Below are 18,980 nucleotides of genomic sequence, written 5' to 3' on the forward strand. Positions count from 1 at the left end.
GAGCACAGAGGATGCGGTCTCCATCGCACTGCACTCTGTCCTCTCACACCTGGACAACAACAACACCTACGCCAGAATGCTGTTTATAGACTTCAGTTCAGCATTCAATACAATCCACCCCTCACAGCTCATCAGGAAACTGACAGATCTGGGCATCAGCTCCCTCATCTGCAAATGGTTACTGGACTTCCTGACCAACCGCCCCCAACATGTCCGGCTGGATAACCGCTGCTCATCTACAATCACGATGAACACCGGTGTACCACAAGGCTGTGTGATGAGCCCTTTCCTCTACTCCCTCTTCACCCACGACTGCAGGCCTGCTGATGGTTCCAACACCATCATTAAGTTTGCAGATGACACCACGGTGATTGGCCTCATCAGTGACAACGATGAGGCCGCCTACAGGGAGGAGGTGGATCGTCTGGCTGAGTGGTGCGACACAAACATCCTGCTGCTCAACACTGAGAAGACCAAGGAGCTCATCGTGGACTCCAGGAGGAATGCTGACCCACATCCACCCATCCACATTAAGGGGACGGCTGTGGAGCGTGTGAGCAGCTTCAAGTTCCTGGGAGTCCACATCTCCGAGGATCTCACCTGGACGACCAACTGCTCCAAGCTGGTCAAGAAGGCTCACCAGCGCCTCTTCTTCTTGAGGACTCTGAGGAAGAACCACCTGTCCTCAGACATCCTGGTGAACTTCTATCGCTGCACCATCGAGAGCATCCTGACCAACTGTATAACAGTCTGGTACGGGAACTGCTCTGCCTCGGACGGCGTTGCAGAGGGTCGTGAAAACTGCCCAGCGCATCGCCGGAGCACCACTTCCTGCCATAAAAGACATCTACAGGAAGCGGTGTCACCCATCACATGGACTCTTCACCCTCCTGCCCTCTGGGAGGCGCTACAGGAGCCTCCGGACTAAGACCACCAGGTACCGGAACAGCTTCTTCCCCACAGCTGTCAGACTCCTGAACTCTGCCTCCTGACATCTGACCCACGTTAAACTCATGGACTGAACATACACACACCCACAATGGACAACTGTACCCTCAAACACACAATAATAACATGGACTGAACCACCACTCACAACCACCAGCACTTTATATAGCCTCTGTAGGAATTATATCTCACTTATCTTAACTGCACTACTGTATAGCTCTGTGTAAATAATCATTCTGTACATTCGATAATCTTTAATCCTACAACTGTTTACAACTTGCATAGTTCCCATTTCTGTATAGCTGTATATCCCAGATTCTGTAAAGTTATTTATTTCATATTCTGTATAGTTTTTCATATTTATATCCTGTTCATAGCCTGTACATAGCTTGTACTCACTACAGCCTGTACATACTTATAGTTATAGAATATTCACAACATACTTCATACCGTGTACATTATAACATACCATAATAGACCCATTTCTGTAATATACTCACATATCTATATTATTGCTAATATATATTGTAATATATCTATATCACTAAAGCTACGTTCACACTGCAGGTCTTAATGCTCAATTCCGATTTTTTTTGTCTGCTCGTTCACACTACAAATAAAATGCGACAGCAAACGCGCTCTAGTGTGAACGCTCAAAGCGGCCCGCATGCGCAAAAGAAGACGTCATACACAACGCGCTCTGTTTAGACCCAGAGCAAACAGTATTGTTTGACTGATGGCCCTTAATGTAAAGACTTCGGACTTCATGTTTCCCGATTTTTGCTTTAAGTTATTTTGTTATTTACATAATAATGTAAATAACCTAATAATGATCCTTATTGCTGTTTTAGAGGAGCGCTGCTTCAAAGGATAGTTGCAGATTTCTGTCAGAACCTGCAGGTTATGCAGTACAAATAAAATGTTAACGTTTCTCCAACGTTGTCTTCCCAGCAGTTTCACCGGATGGCCAGGAAGCGTTCACGATGTCTTCTCTGGCGCTGATAATTGGCGTCTGTCTTGTGTCGGTGACGTAAAAGACGGATTTAATGCGACTTGACCGTTCACACAGCAGTCGCTTTCTGAGACATCGGATATGTATTGGATTCAGTACCACATACGAAAGTGACCCAGATCGGATTTGAAAATATCGGATTTGTGCTGTTCAAACTGTCACACCATGATCGGATATGGGTCGCATAGGGTCCAAAAAAATCTGAATTGATGCGCTTTCGCCTGCAGTGTGAACGTAGCCTAAAGCACTTCTGGATGGATGCAAACTGCATTTCGTTGCCCTGTACCTGCATGTGGAATGACAATAAAGTTGAATTCTATTCTATTCTATTCTATTCTATTCTAAAGGTTGTGCCAGGAAATGCATCCAGTATAAAAAATTTCACTTTCAGGGCGATTAAAAAGAAGTCATGAAATATACTTTTTGAAAGCCCCACAGATACACCTGGCTGAAGGTAATTACTTTTGTGTATTGCTTTTGTATTTGCAGAGAGGAGTTGATGATCAGTTCATCGTTTGACTCTTTGGAGGTTCTCCTGGACTCTTTTGGACCTGTCAGAGACTGCACCAAAGACAACGGTGGCTGCAGTCGCAATTTCCGCTGTATATCAGACCGCAAGCTTGATTCCACTGGATGTGTGGTGAGTCCTTTTTTTCTGTTATAAAACTGCCTGCAGTACCTCAGGTTTTGCTGAAAATCTAATCAAAAGTATTACTGGGCACCATACAGCCTTCATATAACTTTTTATGACTGATATGAGAGCATAGTTAGTACGGTCAGCAGATCCAAACAGTCGGGCTTTTTCGACTTGTGGTCACCTGGGATTTTTTTACTAGTTAATATTCCAACTTAACTTTGTGTGTGTAGTCTAAGTATAAACACAACTGCATGCCACAATGACCCACAAGGACAAATAGCAGATCGGCAGTCTCAGCAGATTGGTACTCTCTAATGCTTCTGAGTAGACACTTTGACTTTGCCTCTTGTCTCATATGCCTCTTAGCCTGACAACACATTCATTAACTCCAGGTGGTGCTTAGCAACCAGGAAATGTAGCAGCCAGGTTTGTTTTGTTCTCCATCTGTTGGGGGTTTCAGCAATAGCATTCTTGTTATTTGCAGAATCTTAGCACTGGCTGCTAGTGTTTTGCTTCTGCTAAATCCCCCACTTCTATTGATAAGCTGTCAGGCACCATCAGTCCTAACAATTTAATTTCTTTTCAAGTACTTTGATACACTTGAGTAGAGCCTTTGAGGTGGGTTTGGAAGATGCTATTTATGCAATCCAGTATTCTTCTTGCCTGTAATGCATCTCAACGAGAGGCAGAAGAGTTTGTGAGAGTTTTTTAAATGGGAAAATGCTTTTTATATAGAGGCAAGCATTTCCAGCCAATTATATACAGTATGCATGATAAACAGTTGCTCAGACAAGTAAATATTATTCAGGCATTATGGAAAACACATGCACGAGTACATTTATTGACTTTCCTCATTTGGTTTAAATCATTAAGTTTGAGACTGCAGGCTAAAATTGCACGAGCTTCAAAAATGTGGAAGGAATATCGAAACCAGATCAATCAGTCTGTCTCAGGAGCTAATATATCTTATCCATAATGTTATTGTCTATTAGTCTCTTTTTAAGCTGAGAAATGTGCTATTTAAAATGTTAATTCAGTTAAAGTGGAGGAGTTCAAGTGTCTTGGGGTTTTGTTTATGAATGAGGGGAAAAGAAGAGTGGGAATTTCATCAGATGGATCGGTGGAACATCTGCAGTGTTCTGGAGGTTGTATCCGTCTGAGTGTAAGCAAAGGTTTTGATTTTCTGGTCAATCTGCATTCTTACTGCACCTATGGCCACAAGCTGTGGGTAGCGAATGAAAGAATGGGATACTAGTCATGGAAATAAGCCTCCTCCGAAGGGCTAGAGCCACTAGTCCACATAGAAAGGAGCCAGTTGGAAATACTTCTCCTGCACGCCTCTGAAATTAGTTGTTCTCGGGCATGGTCAGCTGTGCCTTGCTGCAAACACAGGACATGTTAGTGCACATCATAGTTCAATGCGTAATGCACTGTAAGCAATATACCCTGACTTTTTATTCTTTTGTTGTTGGAAGACTCTTTTAGCTGTCATACTTTCTAGCCCTGAATGAGTGCAACTAAATATTTGCCACTGCTTGCACTGAGGTTTGCATTAGCATAAATGCTAATATTGAGGACGGTCAGCTAAACAAAACAAGCTTCCTGTTCTACACTGCAAACAAAACTTAAAAGTGTGTTGATTTTTTTAAATGTTTATTCAAACATTTTTTTACATTGTGACGTTGTTCAAGCTTATTTAGCTGGAGAAATCTGTCACACGTAAAGTATTTATTGTATGTATTGTGCTGTTCACCACCAGAAACGATAAACACTGTGAAAGAAGACCTGTAAGTAGCACCAGCATTGCACTGAAATGTAAGAAAGGGAGATATCTAATTTCCATCATGCACCAAGAGATGACTGAATGGATATTTTGGGTCAGAGTCATGTGGGTATTTTATTATGTGTTGTGTAGATAAGATTTTTTTCATGCTGGTCTCTCATGTGGGAAAGCACAAAAAGGAATATCAATATTTGGTTGTGACAACCTTCCTTTAGACATTACCGGATGATGTTAAACTAAAACTCGTGTTCTAGAAGACTGCTTTATGTTGCAGTGTGTTACAAATCCTTGACAAAAGCATCAGGAAAAAACCCAAATTTCTTCTTGATGAAATTAGTGTCAGGTGGATCCAAAGAAAAACTCTTAAAATATTCGTTTCCATGGAACTCCTTTTTCAAGTCTATTAATTATTTACCCTTCTCTGTATTTTCATCCCTGTGAGGATGTTCTACTGTAAATTTCTTTTAGAACTGAAAAAAGAACATAGATGTACTTGCAATGCATAATATGCACTGTGACACTGGTCTATAATTGTTCCTTTTTTCCATATATAAAATGTTCAGTGTGCTGCAACAAGAGGCTGCTAGCTAGATGTGACTGATAGACACGTATGTAGAGAACTGTAGTTAGACCAAAGATAAATAATCACTGCAGGGCTGAAAGATTGACAGGTGGGATGCATTATCTGTTCAATCTGTTTTCACACCCTTTTTCCTGTCTAATTAATACTAATACCACCTGTTTGCATAAGCCAGACCTTCCCAAAGTGTGGGGCCCCCCCCCTAAGGGGGGTGCAGAGCCATTGCAGGGGGGGGCGCGGGATGAAAAGGGGGGAAAGAAAACAAAACGCTTGGACACTGCTAGCACGGGGCGCCCACACAAACGCAAAGCAGGAGATGAAGCATCGCTGAATATGTTTCCAAACCAACTTCATTCTGAGCCAAAGACGAGAAAATATGGTGAAGCAAATCTGCCCTTTGGCTTCACCTGCACAGGTGCCGAGGTAGGTCTCCCTGCAGGGTTGGCTTTCCCTTCGTCGGGAGCAGCGCTGGGCTGTTTAAATCACGGACAAACAGTATCCCACATTCTTGATTTTTAGTTCACAAACACATCTCATAATGACTAACTACTCCTGACATTTTGGAGATGTAAAACTTTTTTTCTTGTAAAACAAAGGGGGGCCCAGCAAAAAAAGTTTGGGAACCACTGGCATAAGCTCTCAGGAGTTGGAATGTTGGCAGTTGGTATCTCTTCTACTTTAGCTGCTTCACTCTGCAGTCTTTGATCTCTTATGCTTTAAAGGTTTCTTATTCTTTTTGAATGACACATGCCGTCATTGTCCCATTTTTTTTAACAACCACCTATTATTACAAGCAAAGCCACTGATATTCCGATACAGTATACCGCACAGGCACACATTCCTCTCCTGTCCATCACCATACAGGACCACTGTCAGCTCCCATTGCATATATTACTGTGATTTTTAGTAGTTGTCTTGTGACTGCTGAGCTAATAAACAAGCCTTTCATCTGTCTAATGAGGGTGGTAAACTGGCTGGGCCCTAGCGTTCTGATTCCACATTAATCAATTAACGCCTTGTCTCAGTCCACACTGCCAGAAGCTGCCCTGTGTGCATTTAATATCTTTTCTTTCGAGAGAGTCAAGTGATGCTGGCGGTCTGTGCTGACTGACCTCCTCCATCTAGCTGATATATTGCTCTCCTGAGGAGAGGCAGCATGCGGCACCTGTGGAAGTGAAAGCGTAATAATCACAAGATGATTGTGAGATTAATTAGCTTCTTCTTGTCACTTGTCTCCTCTGCAAAATGTTGGAAAGCAAGGATGTTGTTGACAGAACAGATTGCCACCAAGATGGAATGACTAGAATAGCTGGGCACCATCCAAACAGCCCGTGTAGTGAGTTTTGTAGCTTGATACATAAACCTGCAGTACACAGGACATGCCAGTCATTGCTGCTGCTTACTTCTGTGTGTTTTGGTGTAGAGCTACTTTATAGAACCACCTTAGGCGTTTTGTGCACACAGTATAAGACAAGACTTAACTGGGACTGTTTGTGGTGTGTGACCGGGACAATGTTTATATCGGGGATGCAAAGAGAGTATGGAAAACAAAAGGGTCATCAGCACTGACTCTGAATCACATCTACAGACAGAGCTTCATAAAGTTCTGTCTTTAGACTAACAGCCAAAACTTCGTAGCTCTAACTTTTATATATTTTCTCAATACAAGTACAGAAAATGTGGGTAAAGTGTGTAGTAGTTTAATAAGACTGACAAGTGTGAATAATTATAAAAGAACAGAAAATTAGAAAAGAAATAACAAATAAAACCCTCAAATGTATCAAACTGTACTAATTTATAAAACTAGATACTAAAAAAGTAAACTGAAGTAACAATAGTTTCAAATTATTTTAGCAAATCCTTTGTCAAATACTCCAGGATTGTGGTATCTATAAAATCAATATGCTGATTATTTATTGTTTATATTATAACAGTCCAGATTTTTAATGTTAACAGACAACATGCTTATGAAGTAAAGCAGATGTTGTGTACAAAGTAGAAACAAGCAGGTCAATCAGATATTGTTTTTAGTGACTGTAGGTTGTGATGTAACTTATGTAGCATCCATCCATCGTAAGTGTTCTCTGTGGATGGATGTTCTTCCACCATCTAACTATGTCTCCAGTTAAAGCAACAGAACTCTACAGGAACAGAGGAAATGACTTCCTCCTTGTCACATGATGCTTTGGCAGAATTTCTTTGAGTCACACAGCTTCCACGGCCTCACTGAACTCCTCCCACATCTGAGATTTTATTTCAGCTGCTGCCAGCGCTGTGCATGTTTGGCCTCCTGATACCTGTCAACTACCTTCAGAGTCCCAGAAGCCACACGCATTTATCACTGTAAAGATAAACAATGGCAGTAGCTAGACCAGTGTTTCGACACACCACCAAACAAAAAGTTTCCCCGGTGCACCAGGTATAGCTCAGTTTGTCCCAGTATACCTTTTTTTGCTTTCTTCTGACCACTACTCAGGCTGGGCCTTCATCATCATCTTCATCTTTTCTCCAGGACCCAGGTCAGACTGACTACTTTTTCTTTTCAAATATTTATCTATTTATATTGCGTCGTCTCACTCACAGCATAACTATTATGTAATTCTTCTTCGTCTTCTTCTGTTTTACTAGCAGTTAGCAACCCATTTTATTAGAGCAGGTAGTTGTACTGCCCTCTAGTGGTAGAGAATGTAAATGTTCTGCCCATTACTCACGCCGGGCGCTTAGAGTACTAATCAGGTGGAATCTTCCACGACACACCTGATCATTTCTCACGGCACACCTATGTGCCACGGCACAGTGGTTGGGAAACACTAAGCTAGACAACTGAGTGTGTGTTCATATAAATAGGATAAGAGGAATTAAGGTGGTTCTGAAGACAAAAGAGTTGGGGTCGAGCTTATTACTATTGAGGTGTTCCTAACAAAGTGTCCAGTAATAATAATTAGGTCAGTAATATTATATTAGTATGTTGTATATTCCCCATTATGATATGAATATGTAATTCCCATAAGGAAAATAGAACGTCTGTACTCTCGTATGTATTTTGACTCCTTGCTCATAGATATTAGTAAACTGAATAATATTTTTAATATATGCAGTCTTTCCCTTTGATGAGGGTACAATACTATGCTCTCAACTTAATAGTTTTAAATGAATCTGAAAGAGACACCACTTTTTTTTGATGCTTTTCAGTTTATAATGATATAACCTAATTCAACGTTGAACCATTGGTCAACTGAAGGTATAAACAATCAAAACAACAAAGATGTAATAGCTTTACATCTCAATAACTGTTGGTTTATCTCCACAAACTACAAGGCCAAACAGTTCTACAGACATGCGCTCACCACAGCACAAATCACCTCTAAAAAGGCTTCATGTGACAAAGAACTAACCCCCTTTGCTCCTCTTCATTAAATCTGGCCAGCCTCAGACTATATACTTGAAACTCATCCAAAATATGTACAGTATACTGTACAAAATATGTACAATACCGCATAAGACCAACAAATACACGGCTTGCAGCCAGGTGCCCTTTAATAATATTTCTGAACGGCACCATACTGTATGGAACTGGCTAAAGTACCTCTTCTCTCCTGTATTGGTGTTATTCCCTTTAGGCAGCAAAAAACAATCTTGACTCAGATCACATTTTGGGACACTAAGCAGTGCTGAGTGGAGTCAATACCTGGCAGAGATGTAGGTAGACCTCAGCCCTGAGGAGGAATAGGAGCACATTAGATTGTCACTTCTGATGTTTTCTCTCCTCGGGTCACTGGACTTCTGTGTTTATGTGTTTGAAATTAGAAGTTTAATAAAAGGAAGCGCTCATCTACTGCGTTTTGTATGTGATGTTCAGTATTAACTTTATTTGAAAATAATACATTATTTGTTAGATGAAGATGAAGGTGGAAAGATTAATGGCACAAACATAAATGAATCTACTGTCGCATTAATAATAATAAAAAAATATATAATTGTAATAGTAGAAATACACATCCTGAACCAGAATCACAAGTTGAATGTGACAGTTTTAATATGATGTAAAAGATGAGGTAGTTCCTCTGCTCATAACAATCGGAAACCATACGTGATTTAGATTTGGAAAAACTCTCCTTCAGGTTTAAAGATCACTTGAAACATATCACTGTGTCCTGTTCTGTTCCTGACCAGACATCAGCTCCTGAATCAAACCATCTCATTTTGGTGTCTAGGTTTATAACCCCCGAGACCACACAGCAGTTTTTAAAGACTGAGCCTGCGCTGTCAGGCCAGAAGCATGACGCCTGCCATGTTTGTTATCTTTTACAATATTCACAAAGGTGCAGACCATGAATTTGTCACTCAGACTCAGGGTGGAGCCGTGATGTATTATTTTAATGTGCTGATGGAGAACATTTCATATAAACCACTTGAAGTGGTACATGTCTTTGGAAGATGTCATGTACAATCTTCCAGTCCAAATGTAACTCCCACCCTGTTCATCAGCCAGACTAAGCTCTCTATGTCTCTTGTCCCAAATGAAATCAAGTGTGAAAACTTAGTGATTTGACACAGTGGACGAGATCCAACTTGCATCGCAGATGCATAAGTGCAGTTGGTAGGAGCAGGGCTTTCACGAAGCAGCAAAAATGGGACATGTCCTTGTCATTCTTCATAATGCTTTCTTCATCGGTGTCACGGCTTGATGTAGTTCTCTCTCGCTGCAGACGGAGGTGTTCCTAAGCACTAAAAAGAATTATGCCAGTATTAGCATATAGTCTTTTTCTTCTAGTCAGTATAAATGTCTGTGGATACTGGTGTATTGGATCCTTTTTATTAAAGAACCCTTCACAATCATTTTATCCCAGATTCTGCAGTGTTGTGCCAGAACCCTATGGCAGTTAAATCAGTCAAAGTTTTGGTATCAAAGAACAGGACCCCACATAGCAGACAGGTCTAGCCCAGATCTGGTGTCAACCCGGCACTGCTGGCTGACTTCTGGCATGTTAAGTGGTATGTCATCCAAATATGGGCCAGGCCTGGCGTAGATGGCACTGTTTATGTGATGGCATGCCACATCTGGCCTGATTATGGTTTGGTTTATGTGGCCCAGGCTCATAGAAAACAGGTCTTCCCCTGATCCAGCATCAAACTGGCACTTCTGACTGACTGGTGTCATGGCAGGGTGTCTGTCAACCTGATTGTGGCGGAGGCGTGGCCCCGGGCGCAGCTGCAGGGGAGGAGTGGAGCGGAAGGCTCAACGGGGCGGCGCCGCGAGGCCGGTAAGAACAGCTGATATTGTTTATGGACTGATGATGGTCTGCTCCGCTGTGTTTATAGTGAGACGAGGAGGAGCGGCAAGGGGAGATCAGCTGGGCTCGAGCTGTCAGACGGTGCGACTGAGTCAGCTGTCAAAATACAAATATATCAATAAACGTGGAAGTTGGCTATACCTGCCTGTGTGTGCGTGTGTCTGTGCTGGGTGTACTCTACACTGATGTTGGCCAAGTCTGGCAATGATGGCACTATTTATGTTCCTATTTTCCTATTTTAGGTAGAAGACCCAAATGCTATGTTGCAATACTATATTGCTGTGGTTGCCAATGTTTCAAATGCAGGTTTGACAGGTTTGTGAGTGTAAACTTTATCCAAAACCTACTGAGGGTTTACTCATGTTTACCACTGGGTGGCTGTAGCTCAGGAGGTAGAGCTGGTCACCTACTGATCGGAAGGTTAGTGGTTCGATCCCTGGCTCCTCCAGGCTGCGTGTTGAGAGTATGAATGTGTGTGAATGTAGTAAGGCAGCACTCGGTTTAGAGAAAGTGTTATTGGGTGAATGTTGTATAGAGCACTTTCAGTAATCCGGGAGAGTAGAATAGTGCTATATAAGAATCTGTCCATTCTGTGTCTGAACAGAGTTTTGTCATGTCTTTTTTGCACTATTGTGTTCCGGCACATGTTGTTATTACATGGCTTGATTAAGGTACACCTTAGGCTGACATCTGGGGCCAGAGCTGAAACTGTTCTGGGCCAGCACAGGGCCACCAGTGTGTCTGCAACTGGCCTTGTGCTGACCCATGTGTGGGCCACCTCTGGCAAAACAAATCTGGGCCACCAAAGGGCCGTCATTCTTTGCGGTATGTGGGCCAGATCCAGGCCATACCATTTTTGCGATGTGGGACCATTGCTATAATTGCAAATAGAAATGTACCAATTGCAGTTTTCTTGGCTGATTTCAATTTCCGATTGTTCTCTTACTGTGACGTGTTGGTAAAGATTGTTACAGATTCTGATTTTTTTCGAAGAAGTAAAACTGGCAGCATAATACAGTAAATGATTAAACATTAGAGTTTCTTCTCTCACTTAAGAAAACTGAAAATAAAGTGCTCTGCTACTAGACAGAGGTACTCTTAATTCCGTTGTTTTCATTCTAAGTCTGTTGTTTGTTTTAAACTTCCATTGTTTTCATTCAAATTCCGTTGTTTTCATTTGAATTCTTTTCTTTTCATTCTAATTCCATTGTTTTAATTCAAATTCTGTTCTGTTCATTCTAATTCCGTTGTTTTCATTTGAATTCTATTCATTTCATTCTAATTCCGTTCATTTCATTGAAATTCCGTTGTTTTCATTCAAATGCCATTGTTTGTTTTAAACTTCCATCGTTTTCATTCAAATTCCATTGTTTGTTCTCAAATTCTGTTGTTTTCATTTTAATTCCGTTGTTTTCATTCAAATTCCGTTGTTTTCATTCAAATTCTGTTGTTTTCATTTTAATTCCGTTGTTTTCATGCAAATTATTTTGTTTTTGATCAAATTCTGTTCTTTTCATTCAAATTCCATTGTTTGTTCTGAAATTCTATTATTTTCATTCAAATTCTGTCGTTTTCATTCAAATTCCGTTTTCATTCAAATTCTTTTCTTTTCATTCTAATTCCGTCGTTTTCATTCAGATTCCATTGTTTGTTCTCAAATTCCATTGTTTTGATTCAAATTCTATTCATTTCATTCTAATTCCATTCTTTTCATTGATATTCTGTTGTTTTCATTCAAATGCTGTTGTTTTGATTCAAATTCTATTGTTTGTTTTAGAATTCTGTTGCTTTCATTCAAACTCTGTTCTGTACATTCTAATTCCATTGTTTTCATTCAAATTCCGTTGTTTGTTTTCAAATTCCGTTGTTTTTATTCTAATTCTACTCTTTTTATTCAAATTCTATTGTTTTAGAATTCATTGTTCATTCATTCATTGTTTTGATTCAAATTTTGTTCTGTTCATTCTAATTCTGTTGTTTTCATTAAAAATTCTATTCATTTCATTCTAATTCCGTTCATTTCATTGAAATTCCATTGTTTTCATTCAAATGCTGTTGTTTTTATGCAAATTCCGTTGTTTTTGATCAAATTCTGTTCTTTTCATTCAAATTCCATTGTTTGTTCTCAAATTCCGTCGTTTTCATTTTAATTCCATTGTTTTCATTCAAATTCTGTTGTTTTCATTCAAATTCCGTTGTTTTCATTCAAATTCTGTTCTTTTCATTCTAATTCCATTGTTTTGATTCAAATTCTGGTCTGTTCATTCTAATTCCGTTGTTTTCATTCAAATGCTATTCATTTCATTCTAATTCTACTCTTTTATTCCAAGTCTATTGTTTCTTTTAGAATTCTGTTGTTTTCATTCAAATTCCGTTGTTTTTGTTCAAATTCTGTTCTTTTCATTCAAATTCCATTGTTTGTTCCCAAATTCTGTTGTTTTCATTCAAATTCCGTCGTTTTCATTTTAAATAACTTAAAATGAGTGTTGTGTTTTAGCTTACTAAACAAAAGCAGATGAAACAAGTTTCATAACAAAACAAATGTCCAGTACTTACATCACCTGAATAGGATATCGACCCTATTCTCGGTTTCACTTGTCTCCATAATTTTTCTTGTACCTGCTTTTTATCGCTCATTAGTTCAGGCACCTTCAAACCTAAAGCCGTATTACAGCAGACACGTTTCACACGGTATAAATAATCCTTCTCTGTTCAAAAGTAATACACATGCGGTTTCCCTTTTGTGAGCAATTTGGACCAAAGTAACAAAGCTCTTTTTTTCAAGTTGATAAAGAAAGTTTTTTTTCCTCTAATTTACCAAACGAGAAGCTCACATTCGCATTCTCCAAGTCGATAAAGTTTAGCAAAGAGATTACTTGTTTTAATATACTTTGTGGATATCTGTTCACTACGATTCGTTACAGATTGTAAGATCATTACCCATATGGAAAAGAAATAGTAAAAACTTGTGATTATATGTAAATCATATGAGGCTTACATGATTTACTCATGAAAGTGGCCACTTTCTCATTACTTTCATACATTGTTTTAGTAAGTATCCAAAACATACAAGTTTCATTATATAATTTTTCAAGGGATCTTATATTTAGGTTTGAAGGTCGCCGGTTCGATCCCTGGGCTCTCTGTCCTGGTCGTTGTGTCCTTGGGCAAGACACTTTACCCTACTTGCCTACTGGTGTTGGCCAGAGGGGCCGATGGCGCGATATGGCAGCCTCGCTTCTGTCAGTCTGCCCCAGGGCAGCTGTGGCTACAACTGTAGCTTGCCTCCACCAGTGTGTGAATGTGAGAGTGAATGAATAGTGGTATTGTAAAGCGCTTTGGGTGCCTAGAAAAGCGCTATATAAATCCAATCCAATCCATTATTATATCTGTTTTCACTCTTATATGCTTTTCATACAAGTTTCACACAAGACAGATACAAACTTTATAAGATTTATATACATCTTTTCCATATGGGTACATTTCTGAATGGAAAATGGCAGTTTTAGAATTACCGACAGTGCTGACAGTTCCAGCAATCAATAAAGGAGAGCATCCATGGTCAGGAAACATGACCTTTCCTTTATAGACAGGTCTATCGTTGCAGTGCCTCCACTTGACCTGAGTCTTCATCCATATTGTGCTTTCTGCACTTTGCTGTGAAGGAGGTGAGAGGGGTTACTAGAAGGCCAAGGTTCCTGCACTAAACTTCCTCACCATTACATCCAAAGGAGACTGGAATGAGGAGCCTAGTGCTCTGTGATAAGCTGACCTTTGACTCACAGTGTTAATCTAATCACATGCTATAATAAAACCCTCTCCAGACAATTTTCTCTGCTAAGAAACATGAAAGGAAAGTGAAATGTTGGAATAATGTTTTAGGTTAAGAAAATGTGATGTCTTTAACAGACTATTAATGAAATGATAAGTTACTCTGCGAACATTCCTGTGGGCTTTCTTCTCTCTCTCTCTCTGCTGTAAACCTTTTAAGTTTTTGGCAAATATATCATCCCAGTTCTCTGTTTGATGCATCAGTCAATGTGCATTTTAATTCTCTAACTGGCCTTTTGATTAAGATATTTAAGGTTTCATGACCTTAATATACGTGGTTATAAGTGCCAAGGTAATATTTCCCAACATACAGTACAGCAGTATGAAAAACCATAATGTCATACTACAAATAAAGAGGAATAATAATAATAAGAAAATGCAAACAAGTAAAACAAAGGTTAACACATCATCTTTTCAATTCAATTTCATAAATATCGCAGAAAGAAGCTTTTTTGTACCTTATATGTGCTAAGTTTCAGCTAATGCATGCACAGTTGTTTAGGAAACTGTATTCATAAACTGTGTGGGTACAATGCACAGACACATATTAAAGATGTTCATCGGCCTGATGAAGCGGTAAGTCTTGTCCCTAAACTAGTGACCTTTCGGTGTACTCAGTTGGAAACAAATTGTGGGTACTGTTTTGTTGATCATCTACCCCCACATGAAGTGGCTGGGTAATGAGCTTAAAGGATCTAGCAATTGTCCAGGATGTGTAAAATTAGGTTTTACACATCCTGTTATTTTCTCTTTATCTCTTAAACAGCTACTTACTTGTTTATATTGAGTAAAACACCATAAATGCCTTGAGAGACACAAAATATGAAAATGCATCTTGTATACATTTTTTGCTTGTTGAAACTGCAAAAAAAAAAAACCTGAAGGATTTCTTCAAAAATATTTCTTGGTAATTGGGGATTGGGTGGACATTAAGATGCATAACCACTATGTGTGGTGATTTTACTTTTTACCAGGTCAAGTTAGTAAGTAACTTAGATCATTTGAAGTATGTGTGAAAAGAACATTGTCAAAGGACTTCTGTGTAATCTGGTGAAAAATAAAGTGCATCATTAGTTACAGAGGAATGAAGAGGGTAAGCAGCAAGGTGCTGCTAATGAAATGCAGCTGATTCTATGAAAGCAGGTGTGTGTTAACACAATGTCACAATTTTGGTAGAAGTGAACATCCCAGGAAATTCACCCCAAGGTCAGACTGTGCAATGCTCAGAGAAATTGCAAAGAAATCCAAGAGCTACATCCTAGACTCTATTGGCATGCTAAATGTTAAAGATGATTATAGTACAATTAGAAAAAGATGTGTCTGAAGGGTACTCTCTACAAAAAGCATCAGAGTAAAGCTTAGGTTTACATATTTGCTCCTGAAATAAGCACAAGATTGTGGATCTATGTCTTTTGGCCAGAAAGACTATTGTGGAGATGTCTGGCCACAATGCACAGTGCTTCATTTGGCGAAAAAGCCAAACAGCATATCAGCACCTCATACCTATTGTCAAGCATGGTGGTGGAGGGGTGATAATTTGATAAATTGATAATTTGTTCGGGTATTTTGCACCTATTAAGTAAACCATGAACTCATCGGTATGTCAAGGTATTCTAGAGTCAAATGTGAGGGCATCTGTCTGACAGCTGAAACTTGGCCCACATTGGGTCAACAGTAGCACAATCACCTGTAGATCTACAACAGATTGACTGGGCCACAGCAAAACATCTAAATTCTTTTCATTTGTAGAAGTCTAGAACTAAACCTGATTAAAATTTGTGCTGTGACCTTAAGACAGCTGTACATAAATAAAGGCCCCAAAACCTCAATGAACTCAATGTGAAGAAGAGTGAGCTAAAATTCACTCTGATAAAGTCTCTCAAATCATTAGTTCAAGTTATCCGGTTGTTCAGTCTGACGTCACTAGCCGTGTCTGGACCTAAACTCTGCTGCAGGTCCATATATCAAACGATCACTATGGCATTACTGAGAGTTGAAAAACTGTCTAAAGTCTTTCATCTTTAATAAAATGATCAGCGTTCTGCTCTACCAGGTGTAACAATTGAGTTTAACATCCAGGCATCCATGAAAACGGAATTTATGACATTTAACGGAGTTAGAAGTTAGCAGGAAGTTAGCTCGCTAGCTTCTATCTAAATACAATATAGCATGTCCTGACTGCGGGGTTTTGGAAACAAATTAAAACGTACAGCTCTGCTATCACTTCCAGCATAAATGAAGGCAGAAAACTAAACAGCAGTGACGTTTGTAGGGTTACTGAAGTTGGGCTAGCTGGTATATAATGATGTGCTACGTGACCGCTAGCGACACAGCTATGTTAGCATAATATAAACAAGCTAACTTTTTTTCCACTCGATAAAAGTTAACGTGAGTGTTCTCGGTGGTCAGGAACAAATGTAATCGCATGGCAGGATGCTGTAAAAGGACCAAACTTCAGCCAGGAGAACAACTGAGATAATCCATCCACAATACGAGGTTAGTCATTCATATACTGCTGCATGGGCTGGGCTGTAGTTACATCCTAAGGTTTTAAAAACTGAGCTTAAATAAATGATTAGCGGTAATAAAAGCCGAGGGAGGTCAACAGTGATCACTGACTGTTTTAGGAGCTTTTTGAGATTAAATAGAAGAAAATACATAACATTAAACATGTTAACAACACAAAAGCCATATTAAACACAGACTACTTTAGACCCGGAAGTAAGATTCGTCACGTCATCACTTAACGATCGGATAGCCGCTAAAGGTGGTTTAACAAGCTACTAAATCATGGTGTGTACTTCCAGTGAAAAGGTTCTTTTCCACATGACTGTACTTTTGGCTTAACAGGATCAATTTACTTTCCTATTGTTTTCAATCGCTGCCATTAATTATTCATATGAAAATGAAAAATAATATAAGAATAAAAAAAATAAATAATTGACAGAGTATGAAAATAAACATGACATGAACAAAATAATCACAATAAACAATGTTTTGAAGGCATAGAGCCTAATAACCTTTTACTATGCACGACCCTTTCATGACAGATGTATAATTATAATATATAATTCTGCACACAAATATCACAATATTATAAGTAATTGAAAGGATGGAAAATTATCGTGTCTTTGGAGTGATTTTCTTCAAATTGTGGCACAGTTATTACATTAATGCTTTTAGTAACTGAAAGAACAAAATCACAGATACAAGCAGCGGAAATGAGCTTCCTCCAAAGGGCAGCTGGCCTCAACCTTAGCGATAGGGTGAGAAGTTCGGCCATCCGGGAGGGGCTCAGCGTAGAGCCGCTGCTCCTCCACATCGAAAGGAGCCAGTTGAGGTGGTTGGGCATCTGACAAGGATGCCTCCTGGGCGCCTCCTGGGTAATGTCCCACTGGGAGGAGGCCCCGGGGCAGACCCAGGACACGCTGGAGAGATTATATCTCTCTGGCCTGGGAACACCTTGGTGTTTCCCCGGACAAGCTGAAGGAGGTGGCTGGGGAGAGGGAGGTCTGGGCTTCTCTGCTTAGGCTGCTGCCCCCACGATCCTGCCCGGGATCAGCTGAAGAAAATGGATGGATGCTTTAATTTATATCCAAGAGGGAACATCTTGAAAAAAATCACACCTCAAATATTTTGCACATGTGAAGTAGATTAACTACTGTCATGTCTACTTCACAATGAAAGAAATTCTTTGAATAAGTCAAATTTCCAATTCTCCTTCTTGATTAGGACTTGATTAACATTTTCCACTGAAGACTTTTCCTCACGGTTTAAGTCTTCAGTCATTGAATCTCTGTACCAGTTTGCCTATTGGACAAATTTTAAAAGTGCATAGCTTACCCAACTTCTCTTGCATGGATTTGTTGCTGTTTGGCAATAGCACAGGGCTGATTCCCTTAAGCCTCAAAAGCACTGAAAGAATTTATCTCCATTAAGAAACAGAATTAAAAGTGGTGGTTCAAGGGGTTTTCTAGAGTAGCCTTTGTACTGCATGCTTGCTTTCTACAACAGAACAGACAGCACTCTCACTCACTGTCTGGTTATTAAATATTCTAAGATAAATGGTGATTACTTTGCCTTCAAAGACTATTTTGTTTGTGTCAGTGGATGGTCATTATCTAGTAACCTGCGTGTTCCTTTGGAGAAGAAATGTGTCCTTTCCAGGTAGTTACTAATAAATACCGGAAATGCCTTTCACAATAACCGAGAATGCTGTCATTGGTTTACTTTCAGGGTTGGTCTAGCACACTAATCAACTCGGCTACTGACTTTCTTCAATTTTTTTGTCATTCTTATTGTTCATGTAGTGTGGTAAGTCTACTTTTCAAACCTGCCAAAATGTAGCAGGAATCAGCATATTAGGGAGTCCAATTTCTATTTTATAAAGGCAGAATCTCGTAGAAAGATTGCTACATTCTCAGATGAAATTCAACTTTTTAGCAAGAGCCAGTTTCTTGCAGTTGTTGTAGTTGATGTGCAGCTGTGTGAATTCCAATCCTGAACAGACTTTTCAGTTATGCGGCATAACGCTTCACCCACAGGTTTGTCAGTTTGAAAATTTGCTAATAAGTGTCACAACTTCATTTTCTAGCACTTAGCTTTTTTTATATCCTAATCTTTATTCTCCATGAATTCTCCTTTGTAAAGCTCACAGATCTGCTGAAATCGAAATGATATAGAAAATAGGACTTTAAAGTTCATTCGTTAATTACTCTGCAGGGATTTGTTTCACAGTGTCCACAATGAGTTCTCAACCTTTTCAAATGTTGTAAAATGAGGTGAGCCATCAAGTTCCAAGTGAGACCTAATTATCCATGGATCGGAAATGTCATAAAATGTAATATAAGACTGCAAGATGAAGTAACATTGTGTGACTGAATCAACTACAAGCGG

At 39.6% G+C, this 18,980-nt stretch overlaps 1 protein-coding gene across 9 annotated transcripts in view; it reads left to right on the forward strand.

The window, feature by feature from the left end:
• The window catches only part of astn1 (astrotactin 1), a 480,480-nt gene that overhangs the window by 212,579 nt on the left and 248,921 nt on the right, over positions 1 to 18,980 (forward strand). For all 9 annotated transcript variants that reach the window (XM_085253594.1, XM_085253595.1, XM_085253598.1 and 6 more), the window contains one exon: positions 2,449 to 2,599. In XM_085253594.1, the coding sequence (XP_085109720.1) occupies positions 2,449 to 2,599 (151 nt within the window). The remainder of the gene's footprint in view (positions 1 to 2,448; positions 2,600 to 18,980) is intronic.

Source organism: Mchenga conophoros, linkage group LG18 (assembly GCF_057382185.1).
Source record: "Mchenga conophoros isolate Kocher_MC1m ecotype Shallow Benthic linkage group LG18, M_conophoros_male_GT1.1, whole genome shotgun sequence".
NCBI classification, from domain to species: domain Eukaryota; kingdom Metazoa; phylum Chordata; class Actinopteri; order Cichliformes; family Cichlidae; genus Mchenga; species Mchenga conophoros.